Source organism: Triturus cristatus, chromosome 3_1, assembly GCF_964204655.1.
Source record: "Triturus cristatus chromosome 3_1, aTriCri1.1, whole genome shotgun sequence".
NCBI lineage: Eukaryota > Metazoa > Chordata > Amphibia > Caudata > Salamandridae > Triturus > Triturus cristatus.
In genome coordinates this window covers 1043837983-1043860898 of record NC_140583.1, presented here as the reverse complement: position 1 = coordinate 1043860898, position 22916 = coordinate 1043837983, and the positions used below count along the sequence as shown (strand labels likewise).

Sequence of the window (22916 nt, the reverse complement as noted above, 5' to 3'; positions counted from 1 at the left end):
AATTCCCTGGGGAGACAGAGTTGGACTTGCCCTTGGACCGCCCTGTCGAGAAGTACAGCATCAGTTTAGCGAGAGATGAGCAAACTGTCTGCCTTATCGTCATTGTGGAAACCAGTTTGAGCCTCTGGACTGCAATAGAGTCCGATTCAAAAGTTACTTCTAGCCTTCGAAAGTACTGGGATCGAGGCTAACATACTGCTTGGAAATGTTATGTATATTCTGCACCGTGTCTTTCAACTTCATCCTGGCCTTACTTCAAGAAGGTGACCTGGACTGAGACCGGTCGCTACTGTAGAACTTCGATCCGACCTATGGGTAACTCCTCTTGTGTTAGGCGACATGCAGCCTCACTTCACACTTCATGGCTGCCTTCATGCTCATTAAGGAGCATTCATTACAGGACTTAGATTTATTTTTGAAGCCCTAACACCACATACTGCCATCATGTGAATATGTGATCAAGATCTGCTTCCTGCACGAGCAGCAAGGGTTTTAAACCTGATGACTTTGGGAAAGGTGGCAGGGGTATGGGAGGGGGGACATATTCCTTGTGCACAGTCAGTGTTCGAACTTGCCCGTAGGTAAACACCCAAAAAATGATGGTTGGAGCGTTAGAAGAGGAACAATCAGCAGGCATGCATTTCACCTATATGTGATTCCATTATGTCCCTTCTGCAAGTGCAACAGAACTAACCTGGGGCTCAATGTTCCCGCCCAGGGTCGGCCTTTACTCACACAGTGTCCTAGGTGAAACTAAATTTGACACCTCTCCTGATCCTTCTCAGTCCTCCTTTCCCCCCTCTACCCCTCCCATTCGTGCCCCTAGAGGGCAGTCCATTTGTGCGCACAGGTCAGATTACCTCAGAGCAGTGACCAGCCTGGGAACACAAATGTTTTCCCCTCAACCCCTAAGTTGAATCACCAATTTAAATACTAAAATGGAGAAGAGAGTCCATGGGAAGAGGTAAGGGTGAGAGGGAGAAGGAAGAAGGATCGAGATAAAGGGAACCAGAGGGATAAGTGGCATTTCTGGAGGGGTGGTGGGAGAGGGATGGGCTAGTATGGCTGGAGCCCCATCTGTACATAAACTCATATATACACAACATACATGAGCATAGTCTTCCTGATCACCTGTTTCTAGGTCACACCACCAGTTCTCTGTGGCCCCTTGTGCATCCCTCCTAAAAATCAGATTTAGTGATGCCACTGAGATGGAGTTTAGGGAAAGTAAAGTAAACAATGAAATTTGATGAACTTCACTGGCGGAGTAGACTGAAAATATTATACAAAGCAACTTCTTAGGTCAGAACTGTGAGACCGGTATCTAGATCTTGGCACCCCGGAGGTGAGACTAGTTCCCCTAGGCCAAAATACAGTCCTGGTGCCACCTGATAGCATGCAGGAAATATTTCTTGATCAAGTCTGTTTCCTGGGAGGATTCAAAAGTGAGCAAACTGCAGCTAGACGTAGGCATCAGAAAAGTAATTACCATGTTTGACTATTTTCATATGACAACAGAAGTGCAAAATGTGCTTGTGTAGTTAAAAGAGCACGCAGAAGTAGGCTTGAATTAGACAATCATGTTTTGTACTCACTCAGAGACTAAGACAATCCATTCTCCTTGGAGAAGTGGATTAGGAATGAAGAGGGATGAAGCTAAATTGTATTCAGTAAAACATCCATAAGGATCTGGGAGATAAAGAAGTAACAGCCAAAGATAAGTGAGTGTCCCTAGATATCTAATGTTATGTAGAAAGGCATGAATCTATAGGTACCTCTAGGCAGATCATTAAGCTTCCGTGGAGCCACAAACGATCCAGACACAGCCACTGAAGCTTCATAAACACTTAAGCTTTCTTATTAACTTACTAATAACTTTTACGGTAACATTAATATTAGGGCCATATAAGGATTACAAGGACCCAAACATCATCCTGACTGTGTAGTGCAGAATATGAAATTATCTGAGGTTTCTCATTAACTAACAATAAACCTTTTGGGTTAACTAATAATCTACACAAATATCTGTAGCAGTCAAGCATTGCAAGGCCCATTGTGCCAATTCTCCTAGGATCTCAAAATTGGCAAGCGAGATTAGTAAATGTTTTAGGATTCTAATTTCAGTAATCTCTTTCAGGTTCCCGGATAAATAGGTACTGATGGCAGATAAAAGCCTCAGTGCAATCTACTACATTCCTCTTTAAAACAAAATCAACAATTAAACTTAGTGTCCAAGTGTGTCTCAGGACAGTTGTCACTTTGTTTTTAGGAAGTTATAGCAGGTGTTTTCTTGGTAAAAGCAAGTAAGCATAACTTCAAGAAATATTGAGGGGTCAGCCGTTTCCCAGCATACATTAAAATCTCCTGTTTATTTTAGTTAATTAAGAGAGACATTCTCCGACCGGGGAGGGGAAAAATAAATGTGGTAGGTTTGGACCAAGGTCCCCTTATTTCACGTAAGTATACACTTTCAACAGTCCTCTTACCTGTGTTCCTGTAACTGCTGCTCTAGGCTTCTGGGCGCTTCTTTACAGTACAACTGGCAACTGTTCTGGGCATTTGCAAGCAAGCTGACTTTCTGTAACAGTCACAAAAATACAAGAGATGACCGAAGGCACCAAACTATGAAGGCAAATGCTTTTGAAATCCCTAGCAGCCAAAGTGTCGGCACACCATGTCTGTGAAACGTGCGTCGCAAACTGTGCGTCGTAAATCTTGGCTACGCGCTGTCTCCATTTCAGGATGCATTTGTGATTGCTGTGAAAACGTCCTTTCAAAACTGGTAAGACTGCTTAAAAGAACAACATATGTATGAATCACCAGAGGACTCACTCCGCCTTTAAATCATTCAGCAGTTGGTGAAGATCTACCACTATTTTGGTCTAATTCTAGCTTGCCCACATCTTACCAGACTATGTGGTTCTTCGCCAAACCTTTGGTGTTCTTGTGATCCATCTGTCAAAGCTATTATATTTATACACAGGCTAACACCAGTATGAAAAGTGATTTAAAAATGAAATGGAAAGTCCACTTATCCCAAACTTTCAGAGACTTTGGTTTTAGAGACCCTAACACTAACCCAGAGAAACATCACTACTCTGCACTTAGTTTACAGCTTCAGGCCAACATACCTGCAATCTGTGCTGCAAATAATGTGTTTCCAGGCTTTGTCGTCTGGACAGCAATTCAGGATGAACTCCGTTGGGGAAGGTGGTGATATTCTTCATTTGTTGAGCAAAATCATCCTACAAATAGAAGAACCAAATAAAGCATTCCCAAAAAAGGTTCGTAACTGGTGTGAAACTCAAACTTTGCGAGGTAGGTTTATTTTAACTTTGTATTTAAATTGTTCTCTGGAACCTGGTCTGAGATCAGGTAATAATATTGTATTCAAGCTAAACAAGAGCCCAGTTATTGACATCCCTTTATGTTTACAGTAACGTATTACTACATAGCCCTTGCGGGCAATATTTTCAGTTTTACAACATGCCACTCTTGCATGTTTCTAGTGACTTCTTTTCCCAAGACCTTGCTAGGTTACAGTAGGTAGGTTTCTACACCACAAGTATGTTTGTGTTTTAATAAGTCACAAACTGAACCACTTAAAATGGAACTATTAATTACGCTTGTGATGACTTCTGCAAGGGTTGGGACAATTTTCCTCATAGATGGAGCTGGATTCGACTCCACAGGGAGCTATGGGGACTTTATTTTCTTGGCCCAGCTGTGCAATTTCGTCTTCCGACAAGAGATGAAAGGAGCAAAAAATTGGCTGAGGGGATGAATAACAAGACGAGCACATTGTGTTGCTTGTGAGTGAACCAGGGTTATTTGGGCTCAAACATGTCCATCACATTTTCACAGTGTTGTTGTAAAGTACTGGGAGAGTTGCTCAGCATCTCAGGAATTAACTTTCCTTGATGAATGCTGGAGGTCGCTTTTTGGCTAATGATCCATGCTATAACTAAGGATCACAATGCGTACATAAAACCTTTATCTTGAATCCTTCAATGAGTTACATATTGAGTGGAGAAAAATGTAGCGTTCCCATCCTTTTGCATATAAAGTACCAGGAAGGAGTTAATTTTGGGAGTTGCCATCTGTCAGACACCTATCCACAACGTCCCTAGCTGTAAGGTGATGTGTCTTCCTCTGCAAGCGTGGGTAGCTGTACTTCACCAAATCAAAAGTGACACAAAATGCACTCACGACTATTCTCCAAAAAAGGATATTGTAAAACAGCAGCAAAACAAAAATATAGCTTGGTTCCAGTGGCACACTGAGCCTAAAATCCACGTCTGAGCAAGCCTGGCAGCGCACTTGGGGCGCCAAATGCAAAAACAACAAGGTGATGGGTGGAAAGCTTTAATTAATCTCAGCCACTGGCAATCACTTGGGCCACAACTCAATCCATCGTTCTTTTGCAAACCATGCCACCTCAGTTTCAAAAACCACCCATATGCAAATCAGTCTTGACCCTGCTTCTCATGGGAACAGTACAGACCGAACTGCCAGGCCTGGTCCTCCCTGAAACGGAAAGCAAGCAATCCAGGACTGGTTTCGCTCTTATTTTGAGCTCTTCAGTCAGGTTAAGCTTGGTTCCAGTGGTACAGTGAACCCAGGACTCACGTCTTGGCATACCCGTCATGGGAAACAACCTTTGACACTTAGTCATTACCACGCATCTGTATATATCGGGAATTAGGGTAAGGGTGGTTTAGGGGTAGGTATAGGGTGATTTTAGGGTTAACAGGTGGGTAAGGGTATTGGGTGGCAGGAGTTTTTTAGGGTTTAGAGATGGGTAGGAGTATTGGGTGGTATGGGTGTTTTTAGTATTTAGGGATGGGTAAGAGTATGATGTGGTAAGGGTGGTTAAGTGTATTTTTAGGGGTGGGTAAGGGCACTGAGTTGTAAGGATATATTTAGGGTTTAGGGGAGGTCGAATTGAGGGGTTGATAATGTAATATATATATATATATATATATATATATATATATATATATATATATATATATATATATATATATATATATATATATATATATATATATATATATATATATATATATATATATATATACAATCAGACAAACACCCCTCTGATGAGAAAGGTAAGAGGCCACTCAGGGAAACTTTGGAAGCCGTTTATTCAAACAGCATAGGCATATATATCCGGGACCTAGCTAACATAGGAAGAGCATTTTTTGACTTCGCTATAACTTTGGCATTGTGTGACCAATCTTCATGACATTTTCCAAAAAAAGAGTGTCAAGGTAAGATTCTGGTTGTCAAGGAAAGTTTGGGGGTGATCCGTGCAGTGGGTACCGAGAATTTAGGTGCGAAATATGGGTGCGTTTGTAATGCTTATTCCAATAGGAACCTTTAGCATCACCGACAGCCCAAATCACTGAACGACTAGCACCATATTTGGCAGGGATGTAGATGTGGGTTCAAGGAAGTGCCTTTTGCTTATTTGGGGTAAATCCGTTCAGTAGTTTTTGTTTAAAATTATAGTGACATCTCTGGTCGTGAAGTCTTCGCAAACAAAGAGCTCGTGCAGAGAAATGCACTGCTCTGATTGGCTGCCAACACTTCAACCAGGAAGCGTTGGCAGCCATCTTGGGACTTGGCTTCAAGCAGTGTCCCAAAGGAAAAAGTGAAAATAAAGAAAAAGGGGCATAAAACCATTTTTAAAATGGATGGGTGGCGACGTCTCCTGAGGGCTTCAGGACTAAAGTGGGCTTCTTCCCCAAGCAGCAGTGCACCCAGAGGCATGTTTGCAGAGTGGTGTAAAAAGGGAGCATGGCCTCTGACCACCTCTCAGCAGTCCAGCTGTGTGGGCCTTACTGGAGATAAGAAGAGGGCTAGTTCGCCCCCAAGGACCCTTAAGAGTCCAGGAATCTTCATCCTCCGAATAGTAGTGCACCAGGAGGCGTGTTTGCAGAGTGGAGGAGAAAGAGAGCATAGCCACTTAAAACCTCTCAGCGAACCTACTGGCGGGGTAGTGGCCCCTAAGGACCCCTAATAGCCAAGGGGACGTCATCCCCCTACTAGTAGTGCACCACGATGCATGTTTACAGAGCAGTGGAGAAAGGGGGCGTGGCCTGCTGTGTGATCTAAGCAATCCTGCTGTATGGGACTTACAAGAGGTAATAAGATGGGTAGTTGGGGGCCCAACTAACTCTCCTATTACCTCCAGTAAGCCCCACCCAGCAGGATTGCTGATAAATTGTCAAAGGACATGCCCCCCTCCCTATTTTGCCTTCCGATGCACTAAGAGTTGGGGGATAAAGTCCCCTTAGCTCCAGAGGGAGTTTGGGGGCCAAGAAGCCCTCCTGGTCCCTCCTGAAATGTAGTGATGTCACTGACCATGCCGTGAGTGATGTGATGTGAGGTCAGAAGCAGTGCATTGCGGGGGCGCAAGTTATAGTGAGCTCAGCTAACTATAACTACTGAATTTCTCTGGTTTTGTATGAGTGAAATGTCAGCCTAACTATAACGTCCCTGTAACCTTTGGTTTTTCACTGAATATACACACACACACAGGGTTTTTCCCTGATCTATACTTACATTATCCATGTAAAGGTATGCGTGGGAAAGGCATATGCGTTGTAAAGACTTGTGTGGTAATGGAATGCGTTGTTGCATCATACATTCACCAGTGGCACTTAGGGGGTCAAATGCAAAAACAACAAGGTAATGGATAGAATACATCAATTATTCTCAGCCACTGGCAATTGCTGGATCCAAACTGAGTTGGCATGGTGTGCAAAATAACAATGGACTGGGATGCGGCTCAAGTAAATATAAGTGGTTGAAATTAATTTAAGCATTCCATCATTTACTTTTTGTATACTTTTAATATGTCGCTTTAAGTGGGACAGGTATTCTGTAATGTGGCTACCATGCACACTGTGCCACTGGAACCACGCTATACCTGGCTGAAGAACCCATAACATGGGCGAAACCAGTCCAGGGATGCGTCCTGAGCGATTGCTAGTGGTTAAGTTTAGTTCAAGCATTCCATCCATCACCTTGTTGTTTTTGCACTTGTAAAAGAGAGCACCAAATTCTCAGATCCACAGTGAACTACCAATTCGGGACTGAAATCCACTTCAGACAAGAAAAATTCTCCATGCCTGTGACAGGCAAAATATTTGTCTATTTTGCATCTGTTTTTTAGATTGCAGCTGGCATTTACAGGAAGATCCTTATACTGTCAATGCCAGGTCTGCTACCCTGCCTGCAAAACAACCAACTAATAAGCTTTCAAAGAGGAAACTTAAACAGCTGAAAAGCTCGTTCTACATTCGACTAAAACATGCACCTGGGGCAGTTACCAGCATTCATTTAAAGAAAAACGAAAAGCATCTTTAACGAGAAACCATATTGCATCAAAAATATTTTATCCTCAAAAATGAATGAAAGAATTACGTATTTTAAAAAAAGTGAGACACTCTTAAAGAGATTATTATTTAGTGATTTAGTCCAGAACTGAAACGGTGCAAAGACTATATTCGGATTCCCCCAGTGTATAATGCAATGTACCTGAGGGTGGTCATTAGTGAGGTCTTGAAGATGGGGCGATGTAGATGCGAGGTTGGATTCTTCATCAGAGCCGATGTGCTCGTACATCATTTGGACCTTGTTGAGCTCCAGAATGCCTTTGGTTCTTGCCAGATTCTGAAGGTGCTGTCGAAATGCCACAATTCCTAGTCAAGATCCAAAGATTTTAAATATTAGAAATTGCGCTTTAGCGACTTCAAAACAGTGTAAGTTAAACAATTACTTCTATTTAAGTTTATGTCCCTAGTTTTAACGAACATGTAATTTGCTGACCTTGCACTAAATGCATTAATCCCATGAACTACCTAACACACAACATATCACCCTTTCCCTCCTTAGGTGACAGCATAATTGTGGAAAATAGAACGTCACCAACCAGCACTTCTGCAATAAGTATCCACCTGCATCTCCCCCTGAACAAACATACAACTGACAATTTGCAAAATCTGAGGAATGGATCAGTTGAGCTTTCGCTGTCCTCCACCATGCTTGAAACAAGCACAGAGCACGGAAATCTGCTCATATTATTGCAACCGATATGCTTTGTAAGCGGATCATTTGGGGCTATTTCCTCATTGGTCCTCGACAATAGCTGGATCCACCAGAAATCATGCTCTCTTCACGATTGTATATTACTCCTTGGAATAAAGGTCTGCCTTTGTTCCAGCAATAGTATACATCTGTGCACAATAGGCCTGCGGGAATTCTTTTACCAAGCCCCCTCCACAATCCCAGCTAGACGTTAGTTCTTGTGCATCTGCTATTATTACTGTGATGAACTTCTTAAGGTTACTTCGATTGCTCTAGCACCAAGCTTCGTCTCTCGACTCCTTGTTCAAGGACCACACCTCTACTTGAGGTCTGCTCTCCTCTACTGCACCCACAACACTCTGGTGATAGGGCTGCTGTTTTTCAGTCCTTCAGCCTAGCCCTGTATTTAATAAGCAATAAAGGAAAGTTGTGAGTGAAGCAGCATATCCCTCTAATAGACTCCTCATAGTGATGAAAACTGGCCTCAATGCCTTAAGAGGATCGGTCTCCTTTTTTGACTCTTTATGTTGAACAAGTTACTTACCTTCTGTAACCATATTTCTGTAAGATAGATTCCTTACCTTATAATTACCCCCAGGCGTCAGTCTGGATCCAGAGAATTTTTTCTTCAGCAGTACCCCTGCGCGTCGAAAGGTGGCGTTGGTCGGCTCCGTGTTCATTGGTGGCGTCGTGGTCGCCGGGATGACGTTTCAGGAGCTACTTAGATGCCGCACTTGTGTTCTGAAGTCAGTTCTTTTACACAACATTCCACGCCAGAAGCGCAGAGCCATGTAAAACACTGACCACTGGTGCACAAAACTAGGGCCCTGAAAGGGATTCCCTGACCCTAGAAGTCAGTTCGCGGAACGGGGAGGATGGGTGAGATGGTAAGGAATCTATAACTAACCTATGTTTCTTACAGATATATTGTTACCGAAGGGAAGTAACTTGTTCATCTGAAAGAAACAGTTATAGATTCCTTACCTTAGAAAAGATAGCCCAGCAATACCAACCCCAGAGGTGGGTCTGCGAACCAAGTTCACACCAGAAAGTCCTGGAGAACAGAACGGCCAAAAAAGCCATCTCTTGGCTGTCCAGGCAGTAGTGTCTATTGAACGTGTGCAGAGATCCCCACGTAGCTGCCTGACAGATGTCACTGAGGGAGACTCCTCGTCCCAAAGCAGTAGTAGCTGCCGTCACCATGGTCGAATGGGTGCGCAGCACCGCTGGAGGCTCCTTCTTAGCCAAGGAATAGCAAGCCTTAATGCACAAAACGACCTACCTAGAGATGGCCTGTTTGTGCATGGCCCAAACTTTCTTGGCACCCACGTAGCCAACAAAGAGCTGGTCATCCACCCGGAATTGTTTGGTGCGATCCAAATAAAAGGAAAGTGCTAGTTTTGGATCCAGATGGTGGAGCCCCTCTTCTTCTTTTGAAGGATGCGGAGCTGGAAAGAAGGTGGGCAAAGTGATGGTTTGGCCAATGTGGAAAGAAGTAACCACCTTGGGAAGAAAGGAAGGTCTGGTTCTTAGTATAACCTTGTCTGGATGAACAGCCAGAAAAGGAGGATTTGAAGAAAGAGCCTGGAGCTCACTCACCCTGCGAGGTGATGGCAACCAGAAAAGCAGACTTTAAGGTGAGAAGACGAAGAGGACAGTTATTAAGTGGCTCAAAGGGAGCGCATATAGGATAAGTCAGAACCAAGTTGAAGTCCCACTGAGGCATTACGAAGGGAATAGGAGGAAAAAGATAAGTAATGCCCTTGAGGAAACTATTTACAACAGGGGACTTGAAAAGAGAAGGCTGATCAGGAAGCCTAAGGAAGGCTGAAATGGCTAAGAGGTAGCCCTTTAGAGTGCCCAGAACAGACCCTGCTGGGACAAAGAAAGGAGGAACAAAAGAACCTCAGAAAGAGGGGCGGAAAAGGGATCCACAGCCTTTGCTCCATCTACAGGCGTATACCGTCTTAGTGGAGGGACGCTTGGCTGCAAAGATAACATCACAGGTTTCGGGAGGCAAGTCAAATGACGTCAACTGCCGCGGCTCAATCTCCACGCAAGAAGGTGGAGGCTGGACAGGATCGGGTGGAGGACCGTCTCCTGCTGCTGCGACAGAAGATCCTCCTGAAGAGGCAGTCTGATCGGAGGATCAATGGCTATTTGTAGCACCTCTGGACACCAGACTCTTCGTGCCCAATCCGGAGCCACAAGAATGACTTGGGCCAGTCGCGCTTGATCTTGTCCAGCACTCTGGGCAGAAGCGGTATAGGTGGAAAGGCGTATAGAAGACCGCAACTCGACTCACGACGAAAAGTGTTGCCTAGCGAGTGCCGCCTTGGAAATTCCAAGACACAGAATTGCTGACATTGCGCATTCTCTTCAGTGGCGAATAGATCTAATCAAGGCTCTCCCCACTGCTGAAAGAGACCTTGCGCCACCTCCAAGTGAAGACGCCATTTGTGATCCATCATGCACCTGCGGCTGAGTTCGTCCGCCCTGGCGTTTAGGGAACCTGCCAGGTGTTGAACCACCAGGGATATGCCCTGATGTTCCAGCCATGCCAAAGACAGAGAGCCTCTTGACATAGGGTCTACGACCCCACCCCGCCCTGATTGTTGCAGTACCACATGGCAGTGGTGTTGTCCGTGAACACCTTCACTACTCTTCCCCGGAGAGAGGGAAGGAATGCTTTTAGTGTAAGACGGATCACCCGAAGCTCTAGAAGGTTCATATGGAGCTCGGACTCCGCCGGAGACCAGAGGTCTCTGATCTCCGCCTCCCCCATATGACCACCCCATCCCAGAAGTGATGCATCGGTCACCACTGTGAACTCTGGTTGGGGAAGGGAGAGGGACCTGCCGTCGACCCAATCCTGGTTGGTCAGCCACCATCGCAATTAGGGTGCAGTGCCCTCCGAGATCTGGACGCAATGGGACAGGTTCCCCTGATGTTGAGTCCACTGGAACTCCAGGTACCACTGCAGAGCCCGCATCTGGCATGGTCCACCAGCAGGCTGCAGGAGGCCATCAGGCCCAGTAGCCTGTGGGTCATCCTGACCGAAACCCAGGATAGAGGCTGGAAGATTGTAATCATAGCCAGAACATCCCGGACTCGCTGTTCGGGAGGATAGATCTGAAACTGCGTCGTGTCCAGAACCGCTCCGATGAAGAGGAGCTTCTGGAAAAGGAGTCAGGTGTGACTTTGGTACGTTTATGGAGAACCCCAGCAAGTGCAGGAGGTCTGCCATAGTCTGGTGGTGGGATGCTGGGAGACAACAGCCAGTCGTCGAGATAGGGGAAGACTGGAACCCCTGATCTGCGACCACCGCCATCACTTTCGTGAACGCACGAGGGGTGCTGGTAAGGCCAAAGCGGAGCGCGGTAAACTGAAAGTGCTTGTGGCCAACCGTGAACCGCAGGTAACTCCGGTGGGCCCGGCAGGACGGGGATGTGAAAATATGCATCCTGCAGGTCTAATGCAACCATCCAGTCTCAAGGGTCAAGGGCAGACAGGACCTGAGCTAGCGTCAACATTTTGAACTTTTCCTTCCCAAGGAAGCGGTTGACGTTCCTGCGATCCAGGATTCTTGGGCACCAGAAAGTACTGGGAATAGCAACCACAACCTACTTCTAGGACAGGAACGTGTTCGATAGCTCACTTGGCCAATAGTGCTGAAACTTCTTGTTGTTGAAGGGCCAAATGATCCTCCAACATGCGATGGTACTGAGGTGGCATGTAAGGAGGCCAATAGTGCTGAAACTTCTTGTTGGAGAAGGGCCAGATGATCCTCCGACATGCGATGGTACTGAGGTGGCATGGAAGGAGGGGTAGTCTCGAAGGGGAGGGAGTAGCCTCTTCGGACTATTTGCAAAACCCACCTGTCCGACTTGATGGTGCGCCGGTGGGGGAGGTGATGGCGTTTCCTGCCGCCCACTGGCGATTGGTGGCTCTGAAAGGTCGTACTAGGAGGGTCTAGAGGCTGCTGCAGGAGGGGCTGTGGTGGACTGGCCTGCCCGCTGGACCCCAGAACCACAGCGGTGGTTCCCACGTCCCCGTTCGCACAGGGGCTGAACAGCTTGCGCTGGCCTGTGGCTCTTGGCAGGACATGGCGGGGCACCCTTTCCGTAGCTGCAAAAGGGGCAAAAAGCAGAATGCACTGTGCGGATGGTGGAGAGGCCCAAGGACCTGGCCGTAGCCCGAGAGTCCTTAAAGCGCTCCAGCGCGTTGTCTGCCTGGTCGACGGATAGGCAACGGTCATCAAAGGGCATGTCCATAAGAGTGGAATGGACATCCTCGGAATAACCAGTCGACCTCAACCAGGCGTAGCGTTGAAGGACTACCGGCGTGAAAATAGTCCTGCCTAGTGAGTCGAAGGTATCCAGCCCACAGGGCATGGTAAACTTTGCTGAGTCTCTCCCTCCCTCAACTGCACGGGAGAGTACGGCCAGAGCCTTCTCCGGGCACTGGGGCAGCACTTGCGCCACCGTATCCCACACGAGGTGGGTGTAACGGCCCAATAGACATGAGGTGTTTACTGACTGCAGTCCCAAGCTGGCAGGAAGAAAACACCTTCTCAAGATGGTTCAGCTTTTTGGATTCCCTATCAGGTGGTGCGTTAGGGAATGCGCCTTTGGAGGTGGAGGCTTGGACCACCAAGCTCTCAAGGGTGGAGTGTTGGGAGAGGATAGTGGGATCGCCCGGGACCAGGCAGTGGCGTCAGGCAATCACCCTATCCACAGGAGCCCGAGTGTTGCGCCTGGAGCATGGTGCCCAAAAGGACGTCTGTGAGGGCTTCATTAAACGGTAGCAAGGGCTCCGAAGAGCTTGCTGCCGGTTGAAGCACCTCTGTCAGGAGGTTAGTCCTAACTGCCACCGTAGATAGCTCGAGGTTGAGAGACGCGGCCGTCCTATAGAACACCATGGCGTAAGACGCTCCCTCCTCCATAGCCACAGTAGGAGGAGACAACATGCCAAGTTCTGGTGATGTATCCAGACCACTGGCTTCCCAGTTCCTCTCTCCAGTCTGGTTCATAACCCAACTGGTCGGTTAAAAGGCCTCCAGACCCCTCCCAGCCCTCCTCTGGCTGCCAATCTGGTCTAAAAGAGCCAGGGTAAAACAAGGGCACAAAAGTACCCGTCGGCGCCGGATCCGGCATCGGTCTAGGCCAGCCCAGCTCCGTGTCTACCAAGAGGTGGAGGCCGGGGTCGACGCCAGCTGGGGTAACAACTGGCGTCGCTGCGGACGTGGTGCCAGTGGATTCGGCGCCGGGAAAGGTGTAATCAGGTTGACCGGCGCCGATCGGGATCCAGGCCTGGATCCAAGGGGATCCTGTGGTGCCGGAGCCGCCGGCGTCTAAGCCCCAGGGCCCCCAGCTGAGTCCGCGGGGCCCGAAGGCGCGCAGGCTGAGTCGGACTGCCCAAAGATGGCATGCATGGCGTCATAAAATTGGCGAAACTGGGCAGGGGTAGCTCCGGGTCCGGGGAAGGGAGGGAAACTGAGTCGACCCTTCGTGCTCCGCACGTGGAGTCGTGGGAGGGGCACCACCCGCATCCCTCGTCGCGTTGAAGAGCGACGATGCTTCTTTGACTTCTTCTTGTGCTTTGCTTTGACTTACCTGAGGAGTGCGAAGACTTGGAAGAAGACTGGTGGTGGAGGTGGCTCCGCGACTGTTCCCTCGACCTCCCACACGACCGGGACCTCGAACAGCACGGAGCCGACTGACGGGCCTCGGGAAGCTTTCGGGACCACCCCCGCAAAGACTTCGGATTCATGGTCCGGCATTCGGAGCACCACTTGGGATCGTGGCCGTGTTCCAGGCAGAAGAGGCACACGTGGTGCGGATCCGTCACTGAAAACAGTCGGCTACAGGAGCCGCAGGCCTTGAAGACGGGCATCCCTCGTGCACCAGGAGTCGAAGACTCAAAAACGGTTTTGACAAAAGTTGCCAAAAAGTCAGTCAAAAAGTGACTGGAGGTACCGCTCTCTCAGGATCTGCGCTTGCTGGTGCGGAAAAAGAAAGAACTGACGGCGCTCAAGGGCGGCGTCTAAGTCGCTAACGTGATGTCATCCCGGTGACCACAACGCCAACGACGAACGCAGAGCCGACCGACACCACCTTTCGACACGCAGGGGTACAGCTGACGAAAAAATTCTCTGGACCCAGTCTGACGCCTGGGGGGTAATACTAAGGTAAGGAATCTATACCTATTTCTTTCAGATAGTGTCCCTTCCGGTTTGCCTTTGGCCAACTGACCACCTTCCCAGTATATCTTTGCTTTTATATGTAAACGTTCCTTGCTTGCATCAGCATTCCTGTAAGAGTCAATTCTTCTGACAGCCCTAATGGATCCTCGCTATTCTGTTGTTTCGGAAAGTCTTGTTCACCAGTAATGGTTTGTTTGCATCGGTGTTGAGGTTTCAACTAATGCACCTGAATCCCTGCAGCTAGGAACTTCTTGATGCATTAATTACGATTGAAACATTCCCTTCATTTATCCTTCAGTCGTAAATGTAAATATGATGGGATACTGTGGCACGCTTAGGCATGTAATAATCTGGATCCAACAGCATCCATGCAGCTGAGAGAAAGAAAGCATCAGAGGTGGCTCATACTCGGAGATAAGGAAAGGGTGGCATGATAGTACAAGTGATATGAGAAGATTTGACTTAAGTGCACATTACATTGACTACCTCTCTTGCCACTAATTTACCAGTAATTCGGATCTATCTGTCAGATCTGCAGCGTGTAGAGGTCTTTGGGAAAGGAACAATCGGCTATATAAATAAAAGAAAGGACACTAAAATAGGTTGCACACAACACCACTTGCCACGTTTCATCTCAGCAGGTGATCGTATGCAGTGCAGTTGTTAGTAATAGTATTTGAGTTTCTGTCTCCTGGCTCCTGCACATCTCATTATTCAGCACTGGTCAACAATGCCACAAACACCAGACACGGATGTATTTGCCACTCCGATCCATATCCTCAGAGCACAATGTTTCCAGTCATGGGCTTTTGTATTGTCAGTCACTATGAACAGGAGAGTCGGTCGAAATGGTTCATAGGAAGCAAACCAAGACCGCTACCACAGTGCATGAATCAAAGTACAACTGGACATATGGGGTCTGTTGAAAAGGAGCTTAGGGTTCCTAAATAAGGGAATGGCTTGATTGGATATTAGTTTACCATTCCTAACAGGTTGCAGAGGTCAAGAGAAATTTGCTAACTAAATACGAATTTTAAAAGAAAGGAAAGTAAAATGGGTTCACATGAGTTGCACACAATACCACTTGCTAAGTTCCATCTCGGCAGGCGACCATATTGTATGCAGTATTTAGATCTAAATGAATGGAGCCTTTAAAAATTTAGCATTTGCTACTCTGGTTGCCAGAAGCAGATTCTTATGACTCTACCAAGGACATTGAGGACTACTGAGAAAATTTAGTTTATAAACTATCTTTCGGGTAGAGTGACTGGATCTGGCAAACTTAACATAGCGAAACAAAAATGCTATTTATTAATGGATCCTCCGAAATTGTTAATTGCAAAGTGTATAAACTCAGGAGGCCAGTATGTGACCTTGTATTAAAAAAAACAGCACATATATAGTACACGCTAAAAATCGCTAAATCAGCACCCCGTGGCGTATAGGTTGCAGTGTTTAAGGAGTTGGATTCTGCCAATTTCATAGAAATATTTTTTAAACTTCGACGACTTCATGCAATTGCTGACATTTCAAAAAATATCCAATGTCAAAAGTCATGGTAAAAAAGTTTTGAAGAATGGAAAAACAGCAAAATCCACTTTTTTTTTACGATCAATAGACCATTAAATATATTTGAATGGAGAAATATTGCATCCAATATATTTATGCCCTAAACTTTATCCACAGTACATCTTCGAGAAATTATAATTTTGTACACCCTTCAGAGAGGTAACATTTCGATATAACTACCACCAGGCCTTCCAAAGAGACCCGGGTTACTTGGAGAAATGGGCCCTCTACCACTTTTCAAGAGAACACAAGTCTAGGTATATTTTGATGAACAGCCAATTACAGTTCACGCAGACCAAACGTACTGGGCTGGTGTAAGACTGCCATCCTCCCTTCTCACTAAAGTGCTCCAACATCCGATTGGTTAATGCCTGCGCTATAAAAACAAAAACTAACTAAATACATTTAGAAGGATTTAACTATGCTTCCAGATATTCCAACCAAGATCTTCAACAAACTCCCTCGAGCCCTACTCCCATCCATCAGGCTTAATACTAAACAACCTTTTCTGCTCGTGAGCACTAGTGTTAAAATCTTACAAAAATAAACTAAAAGTAATACGTTGAAGTATCAACTTAAAAAAAAAAAAACTGAAATTTCATGCAAAAACATTGATATATTAGCTTTATTGGGTAATATCAAACAGTTCGCGTATAGGTGTGTTTGTCATACATTTTTTGCTTTTCGTCTATACCCACACCTCTACATTCTAGAATCCTACAGAAGTGAGAAAAAAGCCATGACCTAGAACGAAAAAAGTATTCAAGCATTCTGGAATTATTCTGATAGTCAAGAAAATGTTTTTGTATGCGTTCTAGGATGAAGTGAAAGGGTGAGAAGTAGCTCTAGAGCGCAGTCTACAACATTGACCAGACATATGTATTGTAGAACGATCTAATATATTAGAGACACTTAGGTGCACACACTAGACTGATCTAATAGTGTGAGAACCTGCTTACCCATTTTAGAAACATTTAGAAGAAAAATTAATTTCTTGCAGATATTCTAGAATTATCTTAAATGTTGAAAATATGCTTCAGTTTATATTCTATACGGATATAAAAGGTTGGAAAACTGCTACTGTAAGCATTCTAGAGCGGGGAAAGAACATTTCATGCATTTTTTAATGTTAAGATGATTTTCTATGCTTTCTAAAATGAATCTCATCTCTTACCTTGTGTTAAAGAAGTATCTGATGCTCTTCTCCCCTCCCGAAAGCTGACCGGAGATCTGTTGTGTGCTTCACGTTTTTGAGATGTTAATACCTGCATGGCAGCAGGGTTGACGGGTCGCATACCCAGGAAGGGCGGAGTCATGCGGGCCACTGGCTGGTTCACAAGCACCACCTCCTTCATTGCCGGGACCTCTTCGAGGAAGTTGAGGTCGTTTTGTATGGAGCCCATGTCATACTCTGAGTCCACGCTTCCCAATGATGGGTTGTTGGCTATGCCCAAGTGTTTTCCTTGCAAAGTAAAAGGAAAATGTTTTTTTTAAAACTGCTGTAATTTCTGAAAGTAAAAAGTTAATGAACCTGATGATTGAAACAAAAAAATATAGAACTATGTGCAATAATTTCATATAAGTAATGGAGTTTTTTTTTTAATCTGTGAGATCCCCAAATTTTGTTTGATGAGATTTGAAGGGCATTGCTTCATGGTATGATTTTTTTTATTACTAAAGGGGCTGCAGACCTCTATTATCACCAAAAAAGTAAGGGAAATTAGGCCAGGAGACAAATGATATTTTAAGGCAGTCTTTTCACCAACAATGAGCCTGAAGCCCAATCTTCAATCTCGATACAGCTTGAGGCACTGCATGTGCCATGAGGAGGCATGAATTGGTACAAGATACAGACTGGAAAGGACTGTGGGACCCTGCTCACAGTCCAACACACCAGGTCTGGACATTAATCAGAACTACTAGCGTGACTATGTACAACTGGAGTGCTTTACCAAATTATAAATTCTGGGTGAAATCAGCACCAAACTACAATTTCGTCATAGTTGGGCCTGAAGACTCAGTTGATGCACCATTATTACGGTAAATCAGGATGCTGAATGAAGATCTGACATTAATTTTCACACATATGCACTCCTTGTGCAAACTCAAAATGTACAAAGTTTCTATGGTTTAGCCCCTAATGAGATATGGGCCTATGAATCACCCTGTTGGGAAAAGTTAATTGCTCTGCTGGCCTGCTGGAGGATCAAAGGCTGCGCAATAGGATAATTAGCTTGCAGTTAGGCCTGCTCCTGGGAAGGGAGCGGGTGGGGACAAACCCGCCTGTACTAATTACTTCTCACACTGCAGTTGGCCTGGGAAGGCTCAACCCATCAGAAACAATATCAGGTAGCCAGACTACTGAAGCCAGCCACAGAAGGGGCTGCCCTCTGAAGCGTTGGAGGGAAAGGACCAGGCAGCTGTAGCAAGTAGTGGTAGGGCTTAGGCTCTCAAGGAAGGTCTTTAAAGAGATAATTTGCCAGCGCCATCTTAGAAACTCCCAAAATGTGTAGAAAGGTTGGGGGTTGATGTGTCACCCTAGGATTTGACAGGGGTGCCTTCCTTCTAGGTGGTTCTGTTACTTTAACAAATCCCTGCACGAGGAAAAGAGTGCTGCAAAGCGTCTAGACATGGGGAAGGGATGCCAGAGGAATGCCCAGCTAGAAGAAGCCTCACTCCTTCAGAGAAGGGCTCTAGGACTTTTGGGCTTTATCTGGCACCCAGGGACTATGATTCGTGTATCCAGGGCTAGTGGCGCTGCCCTTCCCCTACATTCTATGAGGGACAGTAGACGCTTGGACCTGCGTGGGTGAGGTGGTGCGGAGGGACCATTGAGATTTACCCTGATCTTTTTTGGACTGGTCAAACAGGCGTGTTCTCCAAAAAGAGGAGGCTCCTGACTGCTACTGACACAGGTGCTTTGCAAGGGGGTAGGAAGCCATTGGGTCTGGTGAGTGCAGGTAGAGAGGACACTCTGCCTTCTGGGCACTGTGGGTGCTGCTGAGAAAGACCCTGGTCCAGGAAAGGTGCCAGGTGCCCAGATAGCATACAGGTCTTGTGGAAGAAGTGACTACAAAAAGAGCAAGCTCCTACAGAAATATACAAATTTAGAGGCCAGGAGGTGTTAAGAATCCACTCGTGGTTGATGAAGTTTGCAACCAGGTGCGAACCCCAACTGTTCCAGTGCCTTGTTAGGAGGGTGTCACGCAGGTATTTTAACCTGTCAGCATGAAGACGTTTGTAAATTGAAATGTAGTAATGCATAATGGGTGCTTAGTAAAGTAATTTACCTTTTGGAAGAAAAAGCACTGACTGGACAGTAATTTATTGGGTGTCGTTTATTGTGTGCCTGTGGACTGGGGCACTAGCCCACACCATCTCTTCTGAGTCTGCCTTTGACTGCGCTGCCTCACTACCCTAAAAGAGTCGAGCGCTACAATGGGGCACCTGATTCCCAGCAGATCCACATCATGCACAACTCAGAACCACCTTTCGTACAAAAACTCGTTTTTCTGAATTACTAATCCAAAACTGAAATTATGTATTTCCTACTTCAGTGTCTTTTATAAGGCCTGTAAAGATTTTCTCCCTCGCTTTTAGCAGCCTAGAATTTGAGAGAGCATCTTACTACTCTTTCCGAAAGCACAAATCTGTCACAAGGAATGACTCACTACTGCTCCACGCAGCACAGCGAGGGTTATCAGCCACTATTTGGCCCCCTTTCATTTCCACGTCAGACCACAGGCAAGTAACAGGGGATATGGAGTCTAGCCACCAGACATGGACCTCACCACACTTCACTGCCCAGAACAGGGTGCTCTTCAAAAGACACCATGTGGCCATCCATGACTGCACGCAGGACGGAATACACTTGTACAGAGATTGGTTTGACACAGTAGTGACATCACAGGCAGGCTAGGAGCACCTTGGTCACCTGTTTCAAAAGGGTCTATGCCTTTTTTTGGATCTGGTATTTACAGTCGGTGAAGGTACCGATTAAGTGATAATGTATAGGTAAGATGGCACATTTGTTTGGGAGCAGTTACTGGTTAGAATAAAAGTGTGTGCTATTCAAAGATATATTTTTTTTAAACATGGACACTGGCTTTGCATTTGTTTAAAACAGAATTATGACATGGGAGCAGAACAGAATATTAAGAGGAAGACGAAAGAGAAAACATTTACCCAATTCACTCATGCAGCTAAACATATTTAGCTCAAACCTTTGTGGATGGATAAGGAAACTAGAATGTGATGGGAGGCTGGGAATATGCATTTGTATTAGCACACCGATGGGTCACATGCCTGCAATCAGTTGGTGCATTCGAGGTAACAGTGATTTGCCCAGAATCACACCGGGCCCTGAACCCAAGTCTCCAGCTTCCAAGGTCAGCAGTGTGGCTATTGATCCAAAACTCCGCCCCCTTGCCATGTGCCTTTTTCCACTGGGGCTTGGAAGGTGTTCCTATGATCCCTCCTTGCTCCCCGTCCCCCGTGTGTTGTATGTGTTTACATCTCGAAGTGTCTCCTTGTTTGAACTGTGGTTTAAACTGCGCACCATTTGATTGTTTAGATTTCTGTTTTTTCGTCAAATACCCGAGTGGAGTCATTTAAACAGCCCCTGTGTAATGTCCATTTGAAGTCAAAATAAATAAAACTTTGACAGCAGTGACTGGGTCCAAAAAAAGTATTTGCTGCAAAAGTGACCAAGCAAATATCTTACGGAATTCATGTACAATGGGAGTTCTGAAAATCCTAAAGCTGAGCAGGTGAACATTTAAATATGGTGAAAGTCATATAAATCTCCTTGAAAAGTCATTTCCAGGCTCCTGTGCTGTAGGCGTGTGGTATATGTATAGCGTGAACCTAGTCAAAGGCATCAGAACGATGTATGTATGTATGTTGTTGTATGTTGTAGACTTGTAAAGCGCACAGCTGCCCCAGCAACGGGGCGTCCCGGCGCTGTAGACTGCTGGGGAACCCATCCTGGCTATCCCTGTGAGATGGTCCCTTTCTGGGTATCTCCAAGGTGAAACCAGGCATCCCCAGCGTCTGTGGGGGGCCGTTGTAGAGATGAGGCAAGCTTAATGCCCAGAGTTGCCGAGTGTGTTCCTGGTTAGAGTAGGTACCGAGGCGAGAATTATCGAGTCCGTTTTGACCCTTGTCCACGACCCTGCCGCATCGGGAATTGAACCCTGGTCCCCGGCCGATTCTCTGCTTACGGGTCTGCCGCCTCTAACCAGTGAGCTAGAGGGTCAAAGGCAAGAACACAATAACAGGAAATTTGAGAAGTAGCTGGATTGTGCACTGTTTCATCCTCGTGAAGTAGCGTTCCTCAGAGAGGTGTGTCTTCAACTCTCCTTGAATTGGAACAGGGTTGGGCTGTCCTTATGGGTACAGGGGTGCTGTTCTGGATACTATGCTACAGTAGAGTTACATGTGAAAATGTGCAACACAAAAACGATTTGATAAAAAAAAAGTTGAACAACAAAAGGCTGCGTGAACATGCAAACTGCAAAAATAAAAACTTCTTTAAAAAAATCCAAACCATGTTGTAATCACTTGTTGCGTGTTGTAGGGCCTATTTAAATCACAATTAGAATAAGCACAATGAGGTACTCTGAAATGGATCTGTGATCCGCCTCTAAATGTCTCTCAAATTCATGCACAGATAATAGCTCTGAAATTATTCAGATTAATAGGGCATAAGCCTGTGATCACCCAGAGTCCCTTTCCTCACGACTGAAACAGTCCCCTGTCTTTTTAACTCTACGGACTGGAAATAAAAATAAATGTATTAGTCCCCTCGTAGGTAGTTTTAGTCTCCACACATCTGTCCCCGCTGTTCTCGCCAATCGAGCACCTACGCTAGAGTTATCATTCGGGCCCCAACATCTAACCCATTACGTGCTCCCCAGAGTTGTACTCCACATTGCTAACCGTCCTAACAATGTGAGGAGAAGCCATATGATACAGAATGCCACCCTCTGGGAGGGTGAGGACTTAATACGAAGGATGTCTGAGCTATTCTCTCGCTCTGTGAATTTGGAAGGCATCTTATAGAACCATTTCCTGAGTACGTCACAGTGGTTATTGTTACAGATTTGGGAGAATATACTCAAGGTTTCGCTCCTCCTCTCCTCAGTAATTACTATGAGAACTTCAATCCTCAAATGTTTGGGGGTGACAAAGGCGGTAGTTTTTAAAATATATTTTTGCAGGTCTGTTTTCCTCAAATATTTGAGGGTGAGAAAGGTGGTGGTTTTTAAAATATATTTTTACATGTCTGTTTTCATTCGCTAATTGTGAACAGAGAAGAATCATGAAGAAAGGTATTTTAGATTTAATAACAGATAAACTGAGCTCTTTGTAGGCTGTATGGTTTGTTGACGATATGTAGACAACTGCATGGGCGTTCAGCCCACTGTATCCTACAATATGAACTATTACACTTTTTGGGAAAATATGTTTAAAAAAAAGCACCATATTATGACAAAGCCTGACGTGATTTTTTTAAGTTACTTCCTGCTCTTTGAACGCACAAGTTTGGTTGTAGCAGAGCAGCTAACATTTCACTGACATTCGCTAAGAAGAAGCAATTCCATTGCAGCCAACCGAACTTCAATGCCATGTTGACTCGAAAAAAATAACGAAGCAGAACAAAGACATGTATTCGTGTACAGGAGAGGTGGGCACAGGTACTAGAGATTTAAGTATCTGCCCCCGAAGTAGGAGACTGGCATTTTGGTCCATGTTACAGGGCGCGGCCAAACTGTGTGATCCTGAGCAAATCTCTACACACCAATTTCGTGTTGGTGATTAAGCTGGGAGCACACCTGAGCATGGGCTAAGGTTGTGGACAAATATAGAGATGCGTGCATCCGCAATGTAACAGAAGACAAGTTAAGGGAACATTTTGCACGACAGTGACAAACTTTCTCCTAGTGCACCCCTTCCTTCATCAAAGAGATCACTGCGGAACCAAAACACGTGCAGACTATATATAACCTTTAAGAGAAATTTCACAAGCAATTGGTATCCCGTT

At 45.6% G+C, this 22916-nt stretch overlaps 1 protein-coding gene across 1 annotated transcript in view; it reads right to left on the bottom strand.

Moving 5' to 3' along the window:
- SIK2 (salt inducible kinase 2) overlaps window positions 1-22916 on the bottom strand; it is a 352896-nt gene that overhangs the window by 5501 nt on the left and 324479 nt on the right. Inside the window, exons 11-14 of the mRNA XM_085645799.1 lie at window positions 17046-17333; window positions 7549-7712; window positions 3132-3245; window positions 2487-2578 (exon numbers count right to left, since the gene is read on the bottom strand). Coding sequence (XP_085501925.1) covers window positions 2487-2578; window positions 3132-3245; window positions 7549-7712; window positions 17046-17333 — 658 coding nt within the window. The remainder of the gene's footprint in view (window positions 1-2486; window positions 2579-3131; window positions 3246-7548; window positions 7713-17045; window positions 17334-22916) is intronic.